Source organism: Dreissena polymorpha, chromosome 9 (assembly GCF_020536995.1).
Source record: "Dreissena polymorpha isolate Duluth1 chromosome 9, UMN_Dpol_1.0, whole genome shotgun sequence".
Classification (NCBI taxonomy): Eukaryota; Metazoa; Mollusca; class Bivalvia; order Myida; family Dreissenidae; genus Dreissena; species Dreissena polymorpha.
In genome coordinates this window covers 83,082,693-83,103,031 of record NC_068363.1, presented here as the reverse complement: position 1 = coordinate 83,103,031, position 20,339 = coordinate 83,082,693, and the positions used below count along the sequence as shown (strand labels likewise).

The window sequence follows — 20,339 nt, the reverse complement described above, 5'->3', positions numbered from 1 at the left end:
TAAAATCTTGTTAACACTCTAGAGGCCACATTTATTGTCCGACCTTCATGAAACTTGGTCAGAAGATTCATCCCAACAATATCTTGGATGAGTTAAAAAATGATGCCGGTTGGTTGAAAATCATGGCTGCCGGGGGCTGGGGCATTTTTCCTTACATGGCTATAGTAAAACCTTGTTAATACTCTAGAGGCCACATTTAATTTCTGATCTTCATGAAACTTGGTCAGACGATTTGTCCCAATGAAATCTTGGATGAGTTTGAAAATGGTTCTGGTTGGTGGAAAAACATGGCCACCAAGGGGGCGTGTAATTTTTCCTTACATAGCTATAGGAAAACCTTTTTAACACTCTATAAGCCATAATTATGTCCGGTCCGGTCATCATGAGACATTGTCAGAAGATTTGCCCCAATGATATCTTGGGCAAGTTCGAAAATGGTTCCAGTTGCTTGAAAAATATGGCCACCAGGGGGCTGGGCATTTTTTAACCAGGTTTTCCGAAGGAAAAAACTGGTTATTAGATTGGCGAATGTGGGCGGGCTGGCTGGCTGGCTGGCGGGCGGGCGGAACAAGCTTGTCCAGGCCATAACTATGTCGTTCATTGTCAGATTTTAAAATCATTTGGCACATTTGTTCACCATCATTGGACGGTGTGTCGCGCAAAATAATTACGTCGATATCTCCAAGGTCAAGGTCACACTTTGAGTTCAAAGGTCAAAAATGGCCATTAATGAGCTTGTCCTGGCCATAACTATGTCATTCATTGTGAGATTTTAAAATCATTTGGCACATTTGTTCACCATCATGGGACGGTGTGTCGTACGAAAGAATCACGTCAATATCTCCAATGTCAAGGTCGCCACGACTAAAAATAGATTTCTTTTAAAAACAAACTTACAAAGGGGGTTAATTTTGTTTGTTCATTTCAAAAGTTCAGTTTGAGTTTTCTCCCTTTATCAGATTTTTTTTTCACAATGAAAACCTGGTTTTGTTACAATTTTGTCCCTTGTCTTTATATGTCTTCGTGAATCTTAATAAAACTTTGTCAGAATATTTGTTTAAATGATATCTTGGATGTGTATGGAAATGGTTCTGGTCTGTAGAAAAACGTGGCTGCCAGGGTGTTCAATAGTCTGAAGTCATGAAAGTTGGTAAGAACATTTTGTTCTTATGACATCTTGGGCTGCACAGAAAAGGTCAGTTCCTTTAAATCTCAGGTGAGCGACTTTGGGCCTTTCAGGCCCTCTTGTTTAACCAGTTTGGGAATGGGGCCGGGTCCCTTTGGATTGGGAAATTTTGCATTCTTTTGCCAAAAATTGGGAAATTAATGTTGTTGATTTTATGCTTACAAATACTTTAAAATTGATAATCAAAGTGATTTCAATATTATATTTTCTAAGGTTAAACTTATAGAGCTAGATTTAGAGATAATTTGACATGTTTAGACTTAATAAAAATAAAATAAAATTGGAGACCATCAATTTGGGAACTTTTAGGTCGTATTTTGGAAAAATATATACTTTTTCTCGATGGGAATGGGTTCCTCTACCGGACCCAAATTTGAACAAAAAAGCACACAATTCATACAGTAATTGTATATGGGGAAAAAGTTCTATGTGAATTTCTTCAAATTGTTCACTATATGATGAAACATCCAAATTTAGAAGGATTTTCACATAATGATCAATGAAGCTGGTGTTTATGTGTTGGGCCTGTATTTAATAACCAATGTATTGCAGGCGATTGTTGACCGATGGTACTTGGAGGATAAGAGCTGGCTCAACAAGATTGACACATTTATGCCCACGGTGGTGTACGCAGTTGTCATAGCAATCCTCAATGCAATCTACAGGAAGGTGGCCACCATACTCAATGAATTTGGTGTGTACACATTGGAGCTTCCTTATTAACTGTCATTTGCTGTTATTTTTAGATTGTATGGAAGTTTGTGGGTGTGCATTTATGTACATAACATATTTGGTTATAATACATTACATATTAGGAAACCTAACTTTCTGAGATTGCTGGTATGTCTTACAGACATCTGGGTATGGGAGCTGCACATGTCTCACAACTATAATAACCAAACGTATGTTTTTTGTTTGCTTACAGAGAATCACCGTCTCCAGACCAGCTATGACAATCACATGATCCTGAAATTGATACTGGTAACATTTACTTAACTATTTACTGTTAGTCATATTTTCTCTGTCTCTGTTTTTGCATTATATTTGAGGACCAATTGCAAAACTTTTCTTAAAAAGCATAATTTTGAAAGATTGTTAAACCCCCAGAGACAGCAGTATCTTGGCTTATTTTATCACTTGGTTGTATTTTCTGGTAAGGTGGGTTGGTTTGTCATCATAAAATGTATACAGTTTGTGCAGCTACATGTAACTTGTTAAATATTTTGCCAGCAATTAAATTGCAATTTCTTATGTGTCGTCAGCATGTAGATGTGCAGGACACTTAATAGCAGTGATCTGAACATTCTCTGTTACTTTACCTTGAACATAGCTGAAACATCACAGATGCAATAATTTTTGTAAGTTAGTGAAGTGAAATACTTCTTTATTAACGTAGACTTATTATATGCAATTCAAATCCAAAAATAGCGACCATTAGAACTTACTGTATACGTTATTGTGGTTTGTCCCCTCAAAGTAAGAAAATCTTTTCTTATGATTGACAAGTAATTTTTGTCCCTACCTTCTCGCTTGTTCATGTTAATAATGTGAATCTTAGTACAATCATGACATGCTGTACATTTTATATACGTTTGCTGATTGCGCTCTACAATGTTGTGTATACTTAATAATTATGTATATGCAGTTTAGTATTCCATTCTTAATTAAATAAATTAATCAAGTTCAAATAATAACGTTCTATATACTTAAACTTGACAATCAGATGAATATTTAATGTGCTCAAACATATTATGAAAATTTAATAAATTAATGAAATCGCTGACCCAACCCGAATATTCTTGGGTATTTAAATTTTGACTCGCAGAGTTGACTCGAAGAATATTTTTTACCTATGTGAGCCCCAACAAATATGTTATGATGAAGTTTAGATGTGTTGTACGCTTTTTAGCTCACCTGATTGCTCAGGTGAGCTTTTCTTTTGTGACCGGTCTTTGTCCGTCGTCTGTCCGTCCGTCTGTCCACATTTGTTCGTAAACACTCTAGAGGCCACATTTATTGTCCGATCTTCATGAAACTTGGTCAGAAGCTTCGTCCCAATGAAATCTCAGTCGAGTTCGAAACTGGGTCTTGCCAGGTCAAAAACTAGGTTACTAGGTAAAAAAAAAAGAACAAACTTGTAAACACTGTAGAAGTCACATTTCATGCCCAATTTTCATGTAACTTTGTCAAAATGTTTGTCTTAATGATATGTTGGTTGGGTTCAAAAGCGGTTCCGGTCCGTTGAAAAACATGGCCGCCAGTGGGCGGGGCAGTTTTCCTTATTTGGCTATAGAGAAACCTTGTAAACACTCTAGAAGTCACACTTTTTGCCCAATCATCATGAAAGTTGGTCAAAACATTTGTTTTATTGATTTCTCGGACCAGTTTGAAAATGGTCCAGATCGGTGAAAAAACATGGCCGCCAGTGGGCGGGGCATTTTTCTCTATATGTATATAGTGAAAACATGTGAGCACTCTAGAAGTCACATTTTTGGTCCAATCTTCATGAAATTTTGTCAGAACTTTTGTTTCCTAGATAGGTGAGTTAATTTGAAAATGGTTCCGGTCTATTGAAAAACATGGTTGCCATGGGGACAGGGCAGTTTTCCTTATATTTATATAGTAAAAAGGCTTGTAAACAATCATGAATTAAGGTCATGTAACATGCGAGACAACTCTTCTAAATATTGCATTTAAGTTTACAGTAGTAACTCCCCTTTGACTATTAATGTTTTCATAATAATACAGTGTAGTTGTGTGTATTATTTATGTGTTAATTGTTATTCCAGGTTCGATCTTATTTTTTTAGCTCACCTGATTGCTCAGGTGAGCTTTTGTGACCGGTCTTTGTCCGTCGTCCGTCCGTCCGTACGTTAACATTTGTTCATAAACACTCTAGAGGGCACATTTCTTTTCTGATCTTCATGAAACTTGGTCAGAAGCTTTGTCCCAATGATATCTCGGTCGAGTTCAAAACTGGGTCAAAAAAAGAAAAACCTTGTAAACGCTGAAGAAGTCGCATTTCATGCCCAATCTTCATGAAACTTTGTCAAAATGTTTGTCTTAATGATATGTTGGTTGAGTGCAAAAGTGGTTCTGGTCTGTTGAAAAACATGGTCGCCAGTGGGCAGGGCAGTTTTCCTTATTTGGCTATAGAGATACCTTGTAAACACTCTAGAGGCAACATTTTTTGTCCGATCTTCATGAAACTTGGTCAGAAGATTTGTCCCAATGATATGTCGATGGAGTTGGAAACTGGGTCATGCTGGGTCAAAAACTAGGTCACTAGGTCAAAAAAAAGAAAAACCTTGTAAACACTGTAGAGGTCACATTTCATGCCCAATCTTCATGTAACTTTGTAGAAATGTTTGTCTTAATGATATGTTGGTTGAGTTCAAAAGTGGTTCTGGTCCGTTGAAAAACATGGCCACCAGTGGGTAGGGCAGTTTTCCTTATTTGGCTATAGAGAAACCTTGTAAACAAACTAGAAGTCACAATTTTTGCCCAATCATCATGAAAGTTGGACAAAACATTGGTTTTATTGATATTTTGGACGAGTTCGAAAATGGTCCAGATTGGTGAAAAACATTGCCGCCAGTGGGCTGGGCATTTTTATGTCCCCCACTATAGTAGTGGGTATTAGTGGGGGACATATTGTTTTTGCCCTGTCTGTTGGTTGGTTGGTCTGTTGGTTGGTTGGTTGGTCTGTTTGCGCCAACTTTAACATTTTGCAATAACTTTTGCTATATTGAATATAGCAACTTAATATTTGGCATGCATGTGTATCTCATGGAGCTGCACATTTTGAGTGGTGAAAGGTCAGGGTCATCCTTCAAGGTCAGAGGTCAAATATATGTGGCCAAAATCGCTCATTTTATGAATACTTTTGCAATATTGAATATAGCAACTTGATATTTGGCATGCATGTGTATCTCATGGAGCTGCACATTTTTAGTGGTGAAAGGTCAAGGTCATCCATCAAGGTCAGAGGTCAAATATATGTGGCCCAAATCACATATTTTATGAATACTTTTGCAATATTGAAGATAGCAACTTGATATTTGGCATGCATGTGTATCTCATGGAGCTGCACATTTTGAGTGGTGAAAGGTCAAGGTCATCCTTCAAGGTCAGAGGTCAAATATATGTGGCCCAAATCGCTTATTTTATGAATACTTTTGCAATATTGAAGATAGCAACTTGATATTTTGCATGCATGTGTATCTAATGGAGCTGCACATTTTGAGTGGTGAAAGGTCAAGGTCAATTTCATCCTTCAAGGTCAAATATATGGGTCAAAATTGCTCATGTAATGTCACTTCTGCAATATTGAAGCTAGCAATTTTATATTTGAAATGCATGTGTATCTCATGGAGCTGCACATTTTGAGTGGTGAAGGGTCAAGGTCATCCTTCAAAGTCAAACGTCATATAGGGGGACATTGTGTTTCACAAACACATCTTGTTCTTTATATGTATACAGTGAAAACATGTGAACACTCTAGAAGTCACATTTTTGGCCAAATTTTCATGAAATTTGGTCAGAACATTTTTTGTCCTTGATACGAGAGTTGAGTTAAAAAATGGTTCAGGTCAGTTGAATAACATGGCTGCCGGGGAGGGGGGGGGGGGGCAGTTTTCTTATATTTATATAGTAAAAAAAGCTTGTGAACACACTAGAAGTCACATTTTTGCCAAATCATTATGAAACTTGGTGAAATTATTGGTTTTATATATATCTCAGATGAGTTCGCAAATGGTCCCGATCAGTCAAAAAACATGGCCGCAGGGGGGGGGGGGCAGTTTTCTTTATGTGACTAGAGAGAAACCTTGTGATCGAACACTATAGAAGTCTCATTTTTTGCCTAATGATCGTGAAACTTAGTCAATACATTGGTTTTATTGATTTCTCGGACAAGTTGGAAAATGGCTCAGATCGGTTAAACACACTTTTTAGCTCACCTGATTGCTCAGCTGAGGTTTTAGGATTGGTCTTTGTCCGCCGTCCGTTCGTCCACATTTGGTTTGTAAACACTCTAGCATTCACACTTCTCAAGCATTCTTTATGAAGGTTGCTGAAAGATCTCAGTCAGATTTGTTAATGAGCAAAATCACATAATTAATGCCATAATTATTGCCCTTAGATTGTCCAAATTGTCATTATATTATACATAATCCTTGTAAACAGTCTAGAGGTCACAATTTTGTTTCAGATTTTATGAATCTTTGTCAAAATATTTATTTTTGTAAGCAAAGTTTGATGTTTGGTAAGTTGGGTCAACTCAAAATATAGGTCACCAGGTAAAATCTTACAATAACAAAAACACTCCATACGCCAGAGTTTTGGTTCAATAATGATGAAACTTGACCAGGATGTTTGCCTGGACAATATCTAGGTCAAGTTTGACGTTTGGTAAAGATTTAATGAACCGACTCCTCTCAGGTGAGCGAACTAGGGCCATCTTGGCCCTCTTGTTTTCATTACCAAGTGATCCACTTATGCCAGAGTTATTTTCCCGTGGATATAGCTGACATTGTTGTTGAGGGTATTAGTACATTTGTGACAAAGTTATTTTTGTATTATCAAGTATTGACAAATGTAAAATAATTTTTTTATAAAATTCATCAATTTTATATACATTTTTTTTTTAATTTTAAAGATCTTCAATTGCAAATACTGGTAATTATTTGTTTATAAAATATTAATATTTGTTTAAGAGAAAGTTATTTTTATTTTCAGTTTGAATTCATCAACTGCTTTATTTCCCTGTTCTATGTGGCATTTTACCTTCAAGATATGAAGTTACTCAAAAGTGTAAGTAAAATGTGCTCATCTTATGCAATAATAACAAGCATACATATATAATTATGTCTCTTATTCATAAATGTTGTATTTTGAGCTACACTATTTACCCAATAGTCCAAGCTATACATGTACTACTATTTTCTAAAGTCGTTGTCCAAATATTTATCTGATTAAGTTTAATGTGCCACACCTCTATATTTCACTGTTTCTTCTATATTGCCAATTAAAGGGTCCTTTTAACGTTTTGTTAAATTGACAAAATTAAAAAAAATTGTTTCAGATTCACAAATTTTTGTTGTAGTTATGATATTTGTGAGGAAACAGTAAAACTGAACATTTATCATGCTCTAAAATATCCATTATATGCATCTTTTGACAATTTAAAAACCTTAAAATTATCAAGTGTTGCAGCGTGAAACGATTGAATAATTTTGAGAGTTCTGTTGTTGTCGTTATATTTTGTGGCACTATGAGGATCATTGGCCGAGTGGTCTAAGCGTTAGACTTTTACTCCAGGGGTCAGTGGTTCGAGCCCAGTTGAGGGTTAGTTTTTTTCTTTTTTTAATTTAATTCTGTTTTTTTACTGGAGCTTTTTAGATCCAATGTTTACATTAATCAATATAAAGCATTTAATGACAAACTTCAATATCTGCCAAAATCTGTGAAAAGGTCCTTTTAAATAATATAGTTTGATGCTTACATCACTCAGAGGAAAATCTGTGTTCAAATGCAATCTAAATCAAGAAGATTTTGAAAAACACAAGGTGCTGTCAATATTTGTGCAACAGATTCTAAAACAGCATAAAACACAAATGTATATACCATTTCAAACAAACGATATGGAAGGCTTTGAATATACAGGTAAAAATAAACTATTCTAACACCATAATATTTTGTTGATCACATAACAGCTATATCTAACACAGTCTCCGCCTGTCAATCTAATTTACAGGACCAATTGTCTGGTAAAAGAATTAAGAACAAATTTGTTTGGTTTGTCGATGTTTGTTTATGACTCTGAAAGTTTTACCTGTTGTAAAACTAGTGATAGTGTCTTTATACCCGTGCTTTTCCATACCAACGCTCTTTCTGCTGACTCAATTTTCTGGGGGCATCTGATTGTACTATTTTACGCTGCGTTTCACACATGTCGCAAATGTGATTTCAACATGACAGACAATAAACAAAAACTTGCATTGAAAATTACAAAAAACAAACAAATGAACAACAGCCCGAAAAGCCTGTGTCATTCAAAAATGGACAAAAAATATTGGATACAAACAACATATTTTTCTTAGAAATTTATGTTTTGAATGTCATAGAACGAGTGTTTGTAAATTGGAGTTTACGCGCTAACTTCGAAGAAAAATGAAAATGACAAACATAGTTTGATTTATATGTTAGTGGATCTGTTCATAATCAGATTCATGTGCATATTTTACGGGAAGCGGACAACAACAATGAGGGATGCATGGTATTGCATTGCGCATGGGGTGTTAGAGGGTTAGGGTATATAGGGTTAGAGTTTGGGTTAGGGTTAGCCTTAACCCTAACCCGACCCCTAACCTTAACCCTAACCATAACCCAGGGTTATCTCCCCTAAACCATGCCTCGCTCATTGTCGTTCCCTTCCCATATTTTACATTTTACTGTTATGGGATATTATTGAAATGGAAGATATTGAAAGGTAAACATATAAAATATATAAATTGATATAAGTTAATACATCAATAACACTCAAGTATGTAAAGGTATGTTTATGGGTGTAAACAATTTTCCAAACTGAAACTAACACAATTTATTTATTTACAAAATTGGTGTTTTGCGCTTTTTTCGCCCCTTGAATTAAACATTTGATAAAATGTACTTTGTGAATGTACTTTTCCATGCCTCTTTGCCCTCCTGGGTATTGCACTTATAAATGAGGCGTGTGAAATGAACAACTGGCCTTTAAATTTGTGCTCCTCGCCTCGTTGTCTGTCGTGTCTTTCCCCATGTCTGCATAATTATCTAAAGAATGCTGGTCCAGATCCATGACAGCCTAGTTGCTTAACAAGATAATCATTCTATTATAAAATGATACAAATATCAATTTGTATGGTTGTAATTGCAATTGTTCTGTATATTTACGATCATTGTCAATCGCACCGTCATGACCTTGATTACAGCAAAGAAACCGGACTATTTTACTATTATAAGTGTATAGGACCCATGATTCTGTTAAAATTTGACAAGTTTTGCGGAGACTTACAGAATTAATTCTACTTTATACAAACACAATTAACAACATCCTAATTTTCTGTCCAGTCCCATCACTTATTGGAGATGCCAAAGAAAGAACTTTCCAGTATAAATACATAATACAGAGTACACCAAATAGTGCATATTTGTTTTAAAGTTAACTTATGGAGTTGAACATGTGCAATTTCTGCTCAGCAAGTTCTGATTATTCTAAACCCATGTTTTGGGAATGCCTTATTAAGTCTACAGTTCGACAGTCTGTCATTCCGTCAGTCTGTCTGTCACAGCCGTGCATGGCTTTATCAGAATCTATATATGATATCAACATGAAACTTTATGGGTGTATAGATATCAATGAGGAGAAGTGCCATGCACATGAACCATAACCCTACACTTTCTTAAATACGAGCTATTGCCCTTTGTTTTTTTTATGATATAACTTTTCAGGCCTATATCCTAGATACCATACAAGACTTCAACATGAAACTGCATGGGTATATAGAAATCAATGAGGAAAATTGCAATTCATAAAAAATATTACCCTACATATAAATAATTTGTTTTCAGTTATACCATATATCAATGGATTTGCACCCATCCATAAACAAACTTTATTTGGCTGGAGATATCAATTCAATGAATTTGCTTGTTCAACTTAAAATATGTCCAATTTAGTACTTGAAAATATATTCATATGAATGTAACAACTACATAAATCATCATCTTTTACAAATCTTCTAAAGATATTCCATGAAAACATCTGATATTATGAAATTTGTTGTTAACAGCATCTGATGGCACTGCTGATCACCACCCAGATCCTAGGCCAGGTGCAGGAGTCAGTAGTACCGTTCCTGTTCCAGCGTCGACGTGCACACCGTCTGCAGCAGGCCGTCAGGAAGCTGGAGACGGCGCAGTCTGTGAGCTACTCCAATGGGGATGTGGGGCAGGATCTGCTGAGACAGGTGTCCATAGAGAGCAGCATGGATCAGTATAGGGTGGGTATAGTGTAATATTTTACACCAAACAATGTTCCAAACATTGACATTATTTTTTCAGTAGAATTTCGTAATTTTGTTCAAATATCATTTTTCATAGCAGTTGGTGAAAGGCATAAATTGTCCTTGCTTGTTTGACTAGGTCATGTTGTGAAAGCAGTCTATATGCTAGATGTGTGTATTACAGGGGACCCAGGATGACTACCTGGAGATGTTCCTGCAGTTTGGCTATGTGTTCCTCTTCTCCTCTGTCTTTCCCCTGGCTGCCATGTGGGCCCTCATCAACAACGTCACTGAGATACGATCAGATGCCTTCAAGATGTGCAGAGTCTTCCAGAGGCCATTTACTGAGTCTGCTGCAAACATTGGAGCCTGGCAGGTGAGGTGTCCAGTTGGTTCCATCATGAGAAAATATAAAGATTAATAAATTTTTTTTAAAGAAACTCGTTACAATATATTTTACAATACCCTACTGCATGAATAAGAAAGTGTTCTAATCCTATTTGACCTACTATTCTACCGAAACGAAGTAAACCGTATTGGCACAACTTTACAAGGGATGGGAAAGTTGATCCAAATATTTGAAAATCAACAGATTATTTGAATCCAAAATTCATATTGGAACATTTGCTTTTTAAGCAAAAACCTTACAAAAAAAGTTTTGAGTGCAAAGTCATTTTTTTTTTGGTTCAGTGCAGACAACTGTTCAGTGTTGTGTATAAGCAATTGTTTGGAAAACAGATGCCATCAATTAACAAGATGATTATTGGCAGACGGGATTGTATAAGCACTGCCGTTAATCACAGGCGCCACCTCGTTTTGCGATGCATCGATAAATCAAACAATGCTACTTCCGAGGTGGCGCCAAGGACTGAATGTTTTGAAATGTCACGGATAATTCTACAGAGTGAGTAGGTTTTATATGTTGTTTTTTTCAACACTTATCGCATTATTTTTTAATCGCGAAATGTAGTGCTATTCAGCGAAGATTTATACATCCAGGCATGTACAAAAACATATAACAAACCATTGAGAAATGTGATGACCTTTATATGTTGTGGCATGGAGAAGTTTTTAACAGAAAATCTATGTATTTTGCCTGTGTGACTAGCAAATTTCCACCCACTGAAATCGTTAATGACATCAAATAATTGCTTTGACCATGTAAGTTGTTCCATGCACAAAAACATGGCTTCTTGTTGATCTAATAGATAATTTTGTATTTTTCCAAAAGAGATGGAGCCAGTGCCAAGGAGGTGGCGCTTATGACAGGAAGTGGCGCCAATGCACATTTTCAGCTATTTTAATTTTCGATACCGACCATACACTTTTGTGGATTTAGTGAATAGTACATATTTTGGATTTATATCGTACGCTATGTTTTTTCAGGTTATTGACTTCTTAATTTAGTTGGCTACTTATATATTTGCATCTTTTTATGCCCTAGGTAGGGTGGCATATAGCAGTTGAACTGTCCGTCTGTCTGTCTGTCTGTCAGTCTGTGCGTCCGTCGGAAAACTTTAACATTGGCCAAAACTTTTGCAATATTGAAGATAGCAACTTGAAATTTGACATGCATGTGTATCTCATGGAGCTGCACATTTTGAGTGGCGAAAGGTCAAGGTCATCCTTCAAGGTCAAAGGTAAAAAAAAAATATATGAAAAAGGAACATTATTATATTTAAGTCATGTGATGATTCATATATCATGCATTGGCACCACCTTCTGTCATAAGCACTACTTCCTTGACATTGGCTTCATCTTTCCTGGAAAAATACACAATTATTTATTAGATCTGCAAGAAGTCAATGTGTTTGTACATGCAGCAACTAGTAAGTGATGAACACAAACGTTTGATTTCGTTCGCGAATTAATCGTATGGAACTTTGCTGGTCACACAGGCAAAAGATATCGATTTTCGATTTTATTTCACAAAAACTCCACCATACCACAACCTATAAAATCCTTTAGTTTCCTAAAGGGTTGTGATTGTATGTTTCTGTACATTTGTGGATGAATTAATCTTCGCTTAATTGCACTTCATTTCCTGATTTTTATAATAATGCCAAATATGTTGGTAAAAACATATAAAACCCACGCATACTGAAGAATTATCAATGAAATTTTAAAACATTCGGTCCTTAGTGTCACCTCATAGGTAGCATTTGCTCATTTATTAATGTATTGCAAAAAAAAGGTGGCATCCGTGATTATTTTCCATGATAAGGAGAGGGATATTGGGATATTGGTTTCATCAAGGAGTTTGTATGAGTGTTAATACACCGTTTAAAGACACCTATTGCTTAAGATAATTGACATTCACTTACAGTTCAACGTCTTGCAAGTAAGACAAGTAAGACCACTTGCATTACCTTCATATGGACAATTATTTAAATTGCTATACATTATATCCATGATAATCTAATCAGATTTTAGTTTGCAAATATTAACAAATAAAATCGTTGTCTTTCTTGAGTCTGTTAAGAAACAAAATCGGGGAAAAAAAAACATAAATATTATCAACGGGAAGTAATCCAAATAGTGATTACGGTAATATCTTATTTATTACAAAAAATCAAAAGAATTAAAATAAAATGAGAAACATAATTTAAAAAAATATTGTTTTCAAAAATTATTACTCTGTCCTCTTTTTTAAAGCCTCAAATAAGATACGAGTTATAGTGTTATTTGTGGCAATTAGGCAAATTTCTTTGCTCCAGACTGTCATACAATGTACAGCATAAAAGCATAAATATTATCTAGGGGAAGTAATCCAAATACTTAATTAAAGTATAACAGTTATATCTTACATATTGCAAAAATAACAAGAATACATTTTATAGTGTTATGTGTGGCAATGAGGAAAATTGCTCTTGACTGTCATAATTTCTGAAATTTAAATTCAATCTTTAAAAATTGAATATTTGAATATATTCTAATGACAGCCAAATATTCAAATATCATTTTCAGTATTTGTTCCCATCCCTGCATTAGGGTTTAATGTTAAGTGTCAGATAAGTACAAAGTCAATCTACTCCCCTTGGTGTAGTATTTGGATTTATCTGGGGTGCAAAACAAATGAAAAATATGTGCGTGTATTGAATTGGATACTAACGTCTTTCATGCTTAGGGTAATTTGGTCTTAAAAAATAAAACAGTGGGCAAATTTATTTGTTGAGATCTTAAATTTTGGATCTATCAGCCCACAATTTTTTTTATGCTCCCAGAAATAAATTTCTATTGAAATGTTCTGTTGAACAACATTGCCTCCAAGGGTTGGGGCAGTTCTCCTGTTATGGCTATATTAAAACCTTGTTATAACTCTAGAAGTAACAATAACAGCCCAATCTTCACGATACTTTGCTTTAATGATATCCTTGAATTTTGAAAATGGTTTCGGATCCTTGAAAAACATGGCGGCCATTTGGCAGGGCAGTTTTGCCCATATCCGTATATTGAAAACATTGTAAACGCTCCAATGGCCATATTTATTAGCCAATCTTTATTTAGTTTGTTCAGAACATTTGTCCCAAAAGATGTTTGGCTGAGGTTGAAACTTGCTCATGTAAGCTTAAAAAAAATAGGTCACTATGTCAAATTTAAAAAGCATCTTTATACTCTAGAAGTCATTTTCTTTTTTTAGCTCATCTATTTTTGAAAAAAAATTATGAGCTATTGTCATCACCTTGGCGTCGGCGTTGGCGTAGGCGTCCGGTTAAGTTTTGCGTTTAGGTCCACTTTTCTCAGAAAGTATCAATGCTAATGCATTCAAACTTGGTACACTTACTTACTATCATGAGGGGACTGGGCAGGCAAAGTTAGATAACTCTGGCGTGCATTTTGACAGAATTATGTGCCCTTTTTATACTTAGAAAATTGAAAATTTTGTTTAAGTTTTGTGTTTAGGTCCATTTTATTCCTTAAGTATCAAAGCTATTGCTTTCATACTTGCAACACTTACTAATTATCATAAGGGGACTGTGCAGGCAAAGTAATGTAACTCTGACTGGCATTTTGACAGAATTATGTGCCCTTTTTATACTTAGAAAATTGAAAATTTGGTTAAGTTTTGTGTTTAGGTCCACTTTATTCCTACAGTATCAAAGCTATTGCTTTCATACTTGCAACACTTATTAACTATCATAAGGGGACCGTGCAAGCAAAGTTATGTAACTCTGACTGGCATTTGGACGGAATTATGGGCCCTTTATACTTAGAAAATTGAAAATTTGGTTAAGATTTGTGTTTTGGTCCACTTTACCCCTAAAGTATCATACATATTGCTTTCATACTTGGAACACTCTCAAACTATCATAAGGGTACAGTAAAATTATGGCCCTTTTTTGACTTAGTAACTTTGAATATATGGTTAAATTTTGTGTTTCGATCCACTTAACTTCTCAAGTATGAAGGCTATTGCTTTCAAACTTCAAATACTTTCATGCTATCATGAGGTTACTGTACCTGGCAAGTTGAATTTTACCTTGACCTTTGAATGACCTTGACTCTCAAGGTCAAATTATTAAATTTTGCTAAAATTGCCATAACTTCTTTATTTATGATTAGATTTGATTGATACTTTGACAAAACTACTCTTACCTGACATACCACAATAGACTCCACCCAAACCATCCCCCGTGCCCTCCCCCCCCTCCCCCCCCTATTTTTTTTTTTTTAAGATCATCTCACAAATGACCACCTTACCCTCACACTATACCCCCCACCCCACCCACCCCCCCCCCCCACCCCACCCCCACCCCCATTATTTTTTTTTTTTTTAAGATCATCTCACAAATTACCACCACACCCTCACACTATCCCCCCCCCCCCCCCAAATTTTTATTTTTTTAAACGGTTATGTTTGAAATACCGTCCAACCATCGCACCCAAAAAATCCCCATCCCCCCCCCCCCCTTTGTGATTGAAAATGAGAGTCCCTTCACCTTTAAAAAGAAAACAGATGAGCGGTCTGCACCCGCAAGGCGGTGCTCTTGTTCAAATCTTCATTACCTTTATTCAGAACATTTTTTCTAATTATATCTCAGTTGAGTTAAAAATAAAAAATGGGCCTAGAAATAAAATATAAATGTTTCATTAAGTACATATACCATCATTGTTTTGGACTCCATCTTGTCAGAATAGTTTAGTTCCTAAGTTTCTCAGGTGAGGGCCTTAGGACCCATGGACCTCTTGTTTTATGATAATGGTACATATGAATAAATTGTGTAGCAAACTGTTGTCTCAAATGAACTGTTGTGTTTGCAGATGGCGTTTGAGCTGGTGAGTGTGCTGGCAGTTATGACCAACTGTGCCCTGATTGGTATGAACCCCGAGGTGCAGAGACTCCTGCCCAGTGACATCACCGCCGTCAACGTCCTCATCATATTTGTGGCTGTTGAGGTAGCTTCATGCTTTGTGGTGTGGGTACACGGCATGGTGAACGACTTTCTAATTCACTTATTAGTTACCTTTCTGTGTGTCGCTGAAGGCTGAGGGATATAGTTTTGGTGTTGTCCATCTGTCAGTCAGTATTTCCATCATGCACAAAATGTTTGTTTCAGAAACTTTATACAATTTCAGCCTGAAATTTCATGGGTGTATAAATATCAATAAGCAGAAATAGCATGCACACGAACCATAATTCTACACTTTATTTAAAGAGTTATTGCCCTTTAGTTGTTTTTGTTGGATGTAACTTTTTAGGGCCCTATCTCAGTTACAATACAATATTTCAATATAAACTTAATGGGTGTATAGATATCAATGAGGAGAAAGGCCAGCTTAAGAACCATAACCCTACACTTAAATAAGAGTTATTGTCCGTTATTTTTTGTTTGGAATAATACCATATTTCAAGGGATTTGCATATGCCCTTCATTGTTAATTGTTATCAGGGAGTGAGGCACATGCAAGGCCCATGGCCCTATAGCTTAGTTCACACAAATGTCATTGCATATGGCCTTTCAATGGCAGAGTTGTTTTGCACCCATCCATAAACACAATTTATTTTGCTGTTGATTTTAATTCAACAACTTGGCTTGTTCTGCTCATACATCTGTTTGTTAGTCGTTCTGTCTGCAAAACTGGATACTGCAGTTTCAAAACGAAGACTGACGATCAGAATGAAATCTGGTGTTGTGTAAAATAAGCCATGTGATGGTTAAGCAAATCCTTTTGTTTCTTCTGAGGTCAATGATAAGGTTTACTGTTACCTTAAAATAACTGAATATAGTTCTAGCTTTAAAAGAAACATACAATTAAGTATAATAATGAAACAGTGAATAATAAGTTTGCTTTTTGTCATTAATTCCTTCTTATGTTGATCTGTCGGTCTATCAGTCTATCCTCAAAAGGTACAAGGGATACAGGAAACATGGCATTAATACTATAAGTAATGTTAAGCATGGGCCATACTTTCTCAACAGGTAAGTGACTTTCTCTAAAAATATAGTTACACTACATTGTAAGTTCAGCAAATTCTCGAAAAGTACACAAGATACATGTATTATGAAACTTTGGTATTCACATGAACAGCAATGTGTTGGCTATGTTCAACAATTTTTTAAAGAAGGGCAAACCTACAAAAGCTCAATTTTAATACTACTGTGACAAATTATGATTTCATTATGAAACTTGATAAGAGTACGGATAAAGCACAATAAGATTATAATGCTATGTTTTATTTGAAATGTGTTTTCATCTTTAGTGCACTTCTCTTATGATTTTAATACCACTGAAACCTTGTCATAACTTGGCAAACAAAGTTTGAAAGGGAATGAGTTTGCAGAGCAAACTTTTTCCACGTTGTTAAAAAAAATAATGTGCAAATTACTTCTTCATTTCTTAAGTGATTACAATCAAACTTGAATCACTATTAAGGTTGGATGAGTCAAACGAAAGTACCTATTTAAGTTGTTCTAATGGTCCATGGTTGAAAATAGGTAAAAAAAATAGGTAACTAGACCAAATTATAGAAAAATATAGTTAACACTCTTAAAGTCACATTTCAAGTCAAATCTTCATGAAACTTCGGTCAGATTTTGTCCTTTTAAATCTCGTCCAAGTTAAAAGATGGATCCAGTCAGTTTTAAAACATTGCCACCAAGGTGCAGTGCACTTGTCCTAATATGATTATGGTGAAACATTACTAATACTAGTACTCTAGAAGTCACAATTTTAGTTCAATTATCATGAAACTTGCTCAGAAGATTTGTTCTAATGATATTAGGGCTTAGTTAAAACATGGCCCCAGTCTGTTGAAAAATGTGGCTGCCATGTGATATTTTAGTTTAGATTGTAATGTTGGCTAAAGTGCAACCTTTAATACAGTATTTTTTTCTGAACATTATTAACCATAATAATATTACTATAAAAGTGGAAGTTGAAGATGTTGTTGATGTTGCTGCTGATGATAATGATGGTTTTGGTGGTGCTGCTGCTGCTGCTGATGATGATCTCATTTCACCATTTGATCTCTAAATAATTTACTAGTGACCTATTTAACTTTGTGTAGACAACCTCTTTTGCAGGGAAGACAGTCAGCTACTGGTTTACTGGGTTATTATTCCCTGCTTAAGGTGGAGGGATACTGTATAGAATTGGGTTTGTCAGTCCGTCTGTTCATCCAACCGTCCAAACATCATGGGTGTATATTTATCAATGAGAAGAAGTTCCATGCACATGAACTGTAACCCTACACTTTCTTAAATAAGATTTATAAGATTTATAAGATTTATTTATTTATATTATCATATGTAACTTTTCAGGGCTATATCTTAGATACCATACAAGACTTCAACATGAAACTTAATGAGTGGGTGTATTGATATCAACGAGGAGAATTGCATTGCATAAAAACAATTACCCTACAATTAAGTATTTTTGTAGGATTATAACATATATCAAGGGATTTGCATCCATCCATAAATATTTTTTTAGGATTATAACATATATCAAGGGATTTGCACCCATCTATAGGCAAACTGTATTTTGCGGGGATATCAATTCAAAGAATTTTCTTGTTTCAGTAGAGTTGACACCCAAACATTAAAATAAGGTTGAAATATGTATATAAAAACATTCTGTCTGCAAAATATTTCAATTATCAAAAATGTGTCTTAATAATGTGTGAAGAAATCAAATATGTATGTTTCATAAAGTACTTTTATTTTCTGCACTCCACCTTCTCAGGCTAGTTTAGTTCTTATGTTTCACATGGGAGTACTTCTCAGACTAGTTTAGTTCTTATGTTTCACATGGGAGTACGGTAGGGCCCATGGCCTTCTGTTATTTTTACAATGAAGTTCAAGGCAGTTAGTCCAAATAAAACAAGTTTTTGGTTGCCTGTATTATTGAGTGTGTGTATGTTTTAGCACATTCTGCTGGCTCTGAAGATGGCGGTGGCTTATTTTATACCTGATGTACCAGACTGGGTGGAGGTGGAAGTGGCTAAGATTGCCTACCAGTCCAAACTAGCTCTGCAGAAAGAGGTACAATCAAAACGTAAAACATGAACTTATATCCAATGAGCATGATAACATTTGCATGTTTTCTGTATTGCATCAGTTATTTCTGTGTTCTCATAATCTGTGAAACACAGACTCATGCTCACAGACACAGATCAGAACAATGATAATAACTCTAATACAGTCACCTAATTTTCCATCGTTTCCTGTATAAAAGTGTACTCTGTCAATCAGGAAATGTCAGGCTGCTCTTTCTTTGATCAGAATAAAGTCAGTGGCATGGAACAATATTATCATTTTATGCTCTTCATGGGCACAAAGTTCAAGTGTGTATGCCTTGTGTCATTTGCCATAAACTTTTAGGATGTTAATATAGCCAAATATTTTTTCCTCGAAATCAACATGGTTTAAAAAACATTATGTATGCAACATTTTATTGTGTTTCTCTTAAAATTTTGTTGAAAAAATGCTTCTTTGCTCTAAACTGGCTATTCCACAGGTTCCAATTTGTCAGTATTACAATTTGCTGCATAACTTCTACATGTGACAGTATTCTTCATTACTGTGACAAGTTTTTCTTAAACTTGGCTAAAATGTTAAGGTCATTGTCTCAATGCATGAGTCAGTCATTCTGGCTCAAGGTTCTACTCCAAGGTAAAATGTTCTCGTCTCCATTTGTCATGACCTGGTTGATATCTTGTATATCCTTCAAAGGATTTTCATGAAACTTGATGTAAATTTTATAGTCCTTGCGACCTGTGCAGAAGGTATGCGTCAGTTATGTCTGTTGAGGGTCAAGGTCATTCTTCAAGGTAAATGTTTGAGCCACCATGTTCATGTTTGCTCCATATATTATATACCTGTAGATGGGTTTTCATGAAACCAGGCTACAGTATTAAGATCATTGATATTGATGTGTAGAAGGCATATGTCAATCACTGTGGCTTAAGGTCTATTTCTCACTAAAAGGTAAACAGTTGAGCCTTCTTTGTCGTGGTATCTGCTTCATATATCATGTATCCATTTAAGGATTTTCATAAAGTAAATGTCATTCAGAAGATGCTCAGAAAGTCAATTCTCTAATCACCCTGAAATCAAGGTCACCGCTTCGGGGCAAAAGAATCTCGTTTCTGCTGCTTGTACTGCCATGTTAAAAATTTAAAAAAAATGAAATAAATAGTTTAGCCTTATCAAAATCCAAGAGTAAAATTAATGGTTAAAGCAATTAAAATATTTGTTGCAATGTCTTTTAAAAGTTGAACTATTGTTAATGTATTTCCAGGTTGAGGAAATTATTTGGTCTTTTTATAGAGTTTAAAATTCAAACACTTCTCATCCAAGTAAACTATAAATATAAAAAAAAAGCTTTTTGTTTGCTGTTATCGTGTCACTTGTCAGTCTATTTGTAACAATATGGTGGTGATTTTCACAATTATCATGTATTTGATTATTATGTCGGTTTCTATAAGTATTATACTTTGTCTTTAAACTGGATATTGTGTTTTTTAAAGGAACCTTTTCATGTTTTGATAAATTAAAAAAAAAAATGTTTCAGATTTGCAAATTGTCCTGGTAGTTATGGTATTTGCAAAGATAAGTTATACTGAACATTTACTATGCACGGAAATATTCATTATATGCATC

The 20,339-nt window shown here is 35.2% G+C and overlaps 1 protein-coding gene across 5 annotated transcripts in view; it reads left to right on the top strand.

Annotated features, from left to right (window-relative positions):
- LOC127843981 (anoctamin-10-like) overlaps window positions 1-20,339 on the top strand; it is an 85,538-nt gene that overhangs the window by 61,422 nt on the left and 3,777 nt on the right. For all 5 annotated transcript variants that reach the window (XM_052373923.1, XM_052373924.1, XM_052373922.1 and 2 more), the window contains 7 exons: window positions 1,739-1,880; window positions 2,112-2,167; window positions 6,926-7,000; window positions 10,021-10,230; window positions 10,418-10,609; window positions 15,496-15,630; window positions 18,603-18,719. In XM_052373923.1, the coding sequence (XP_052229883.1) occupies window positions 1,739-1,880; window positions 2,112-2,167; window positions 6,926-7,000; window positions 10,021-10,230; window positions 10,418-10,609; window positions 15,496-15,630; window positions 18,603-18,719 (927 nt within the window). The remainder of the gene's footprint in view (window positions 1-1,738; window positions 1,881-2,111; window positions 2,168-6,925; window positions 7,001-10,020; window positions 10,231-10,417; window positions 10,610-15,495; window positions 15,631-18,602; window positions 18,720-20,339) is intronic.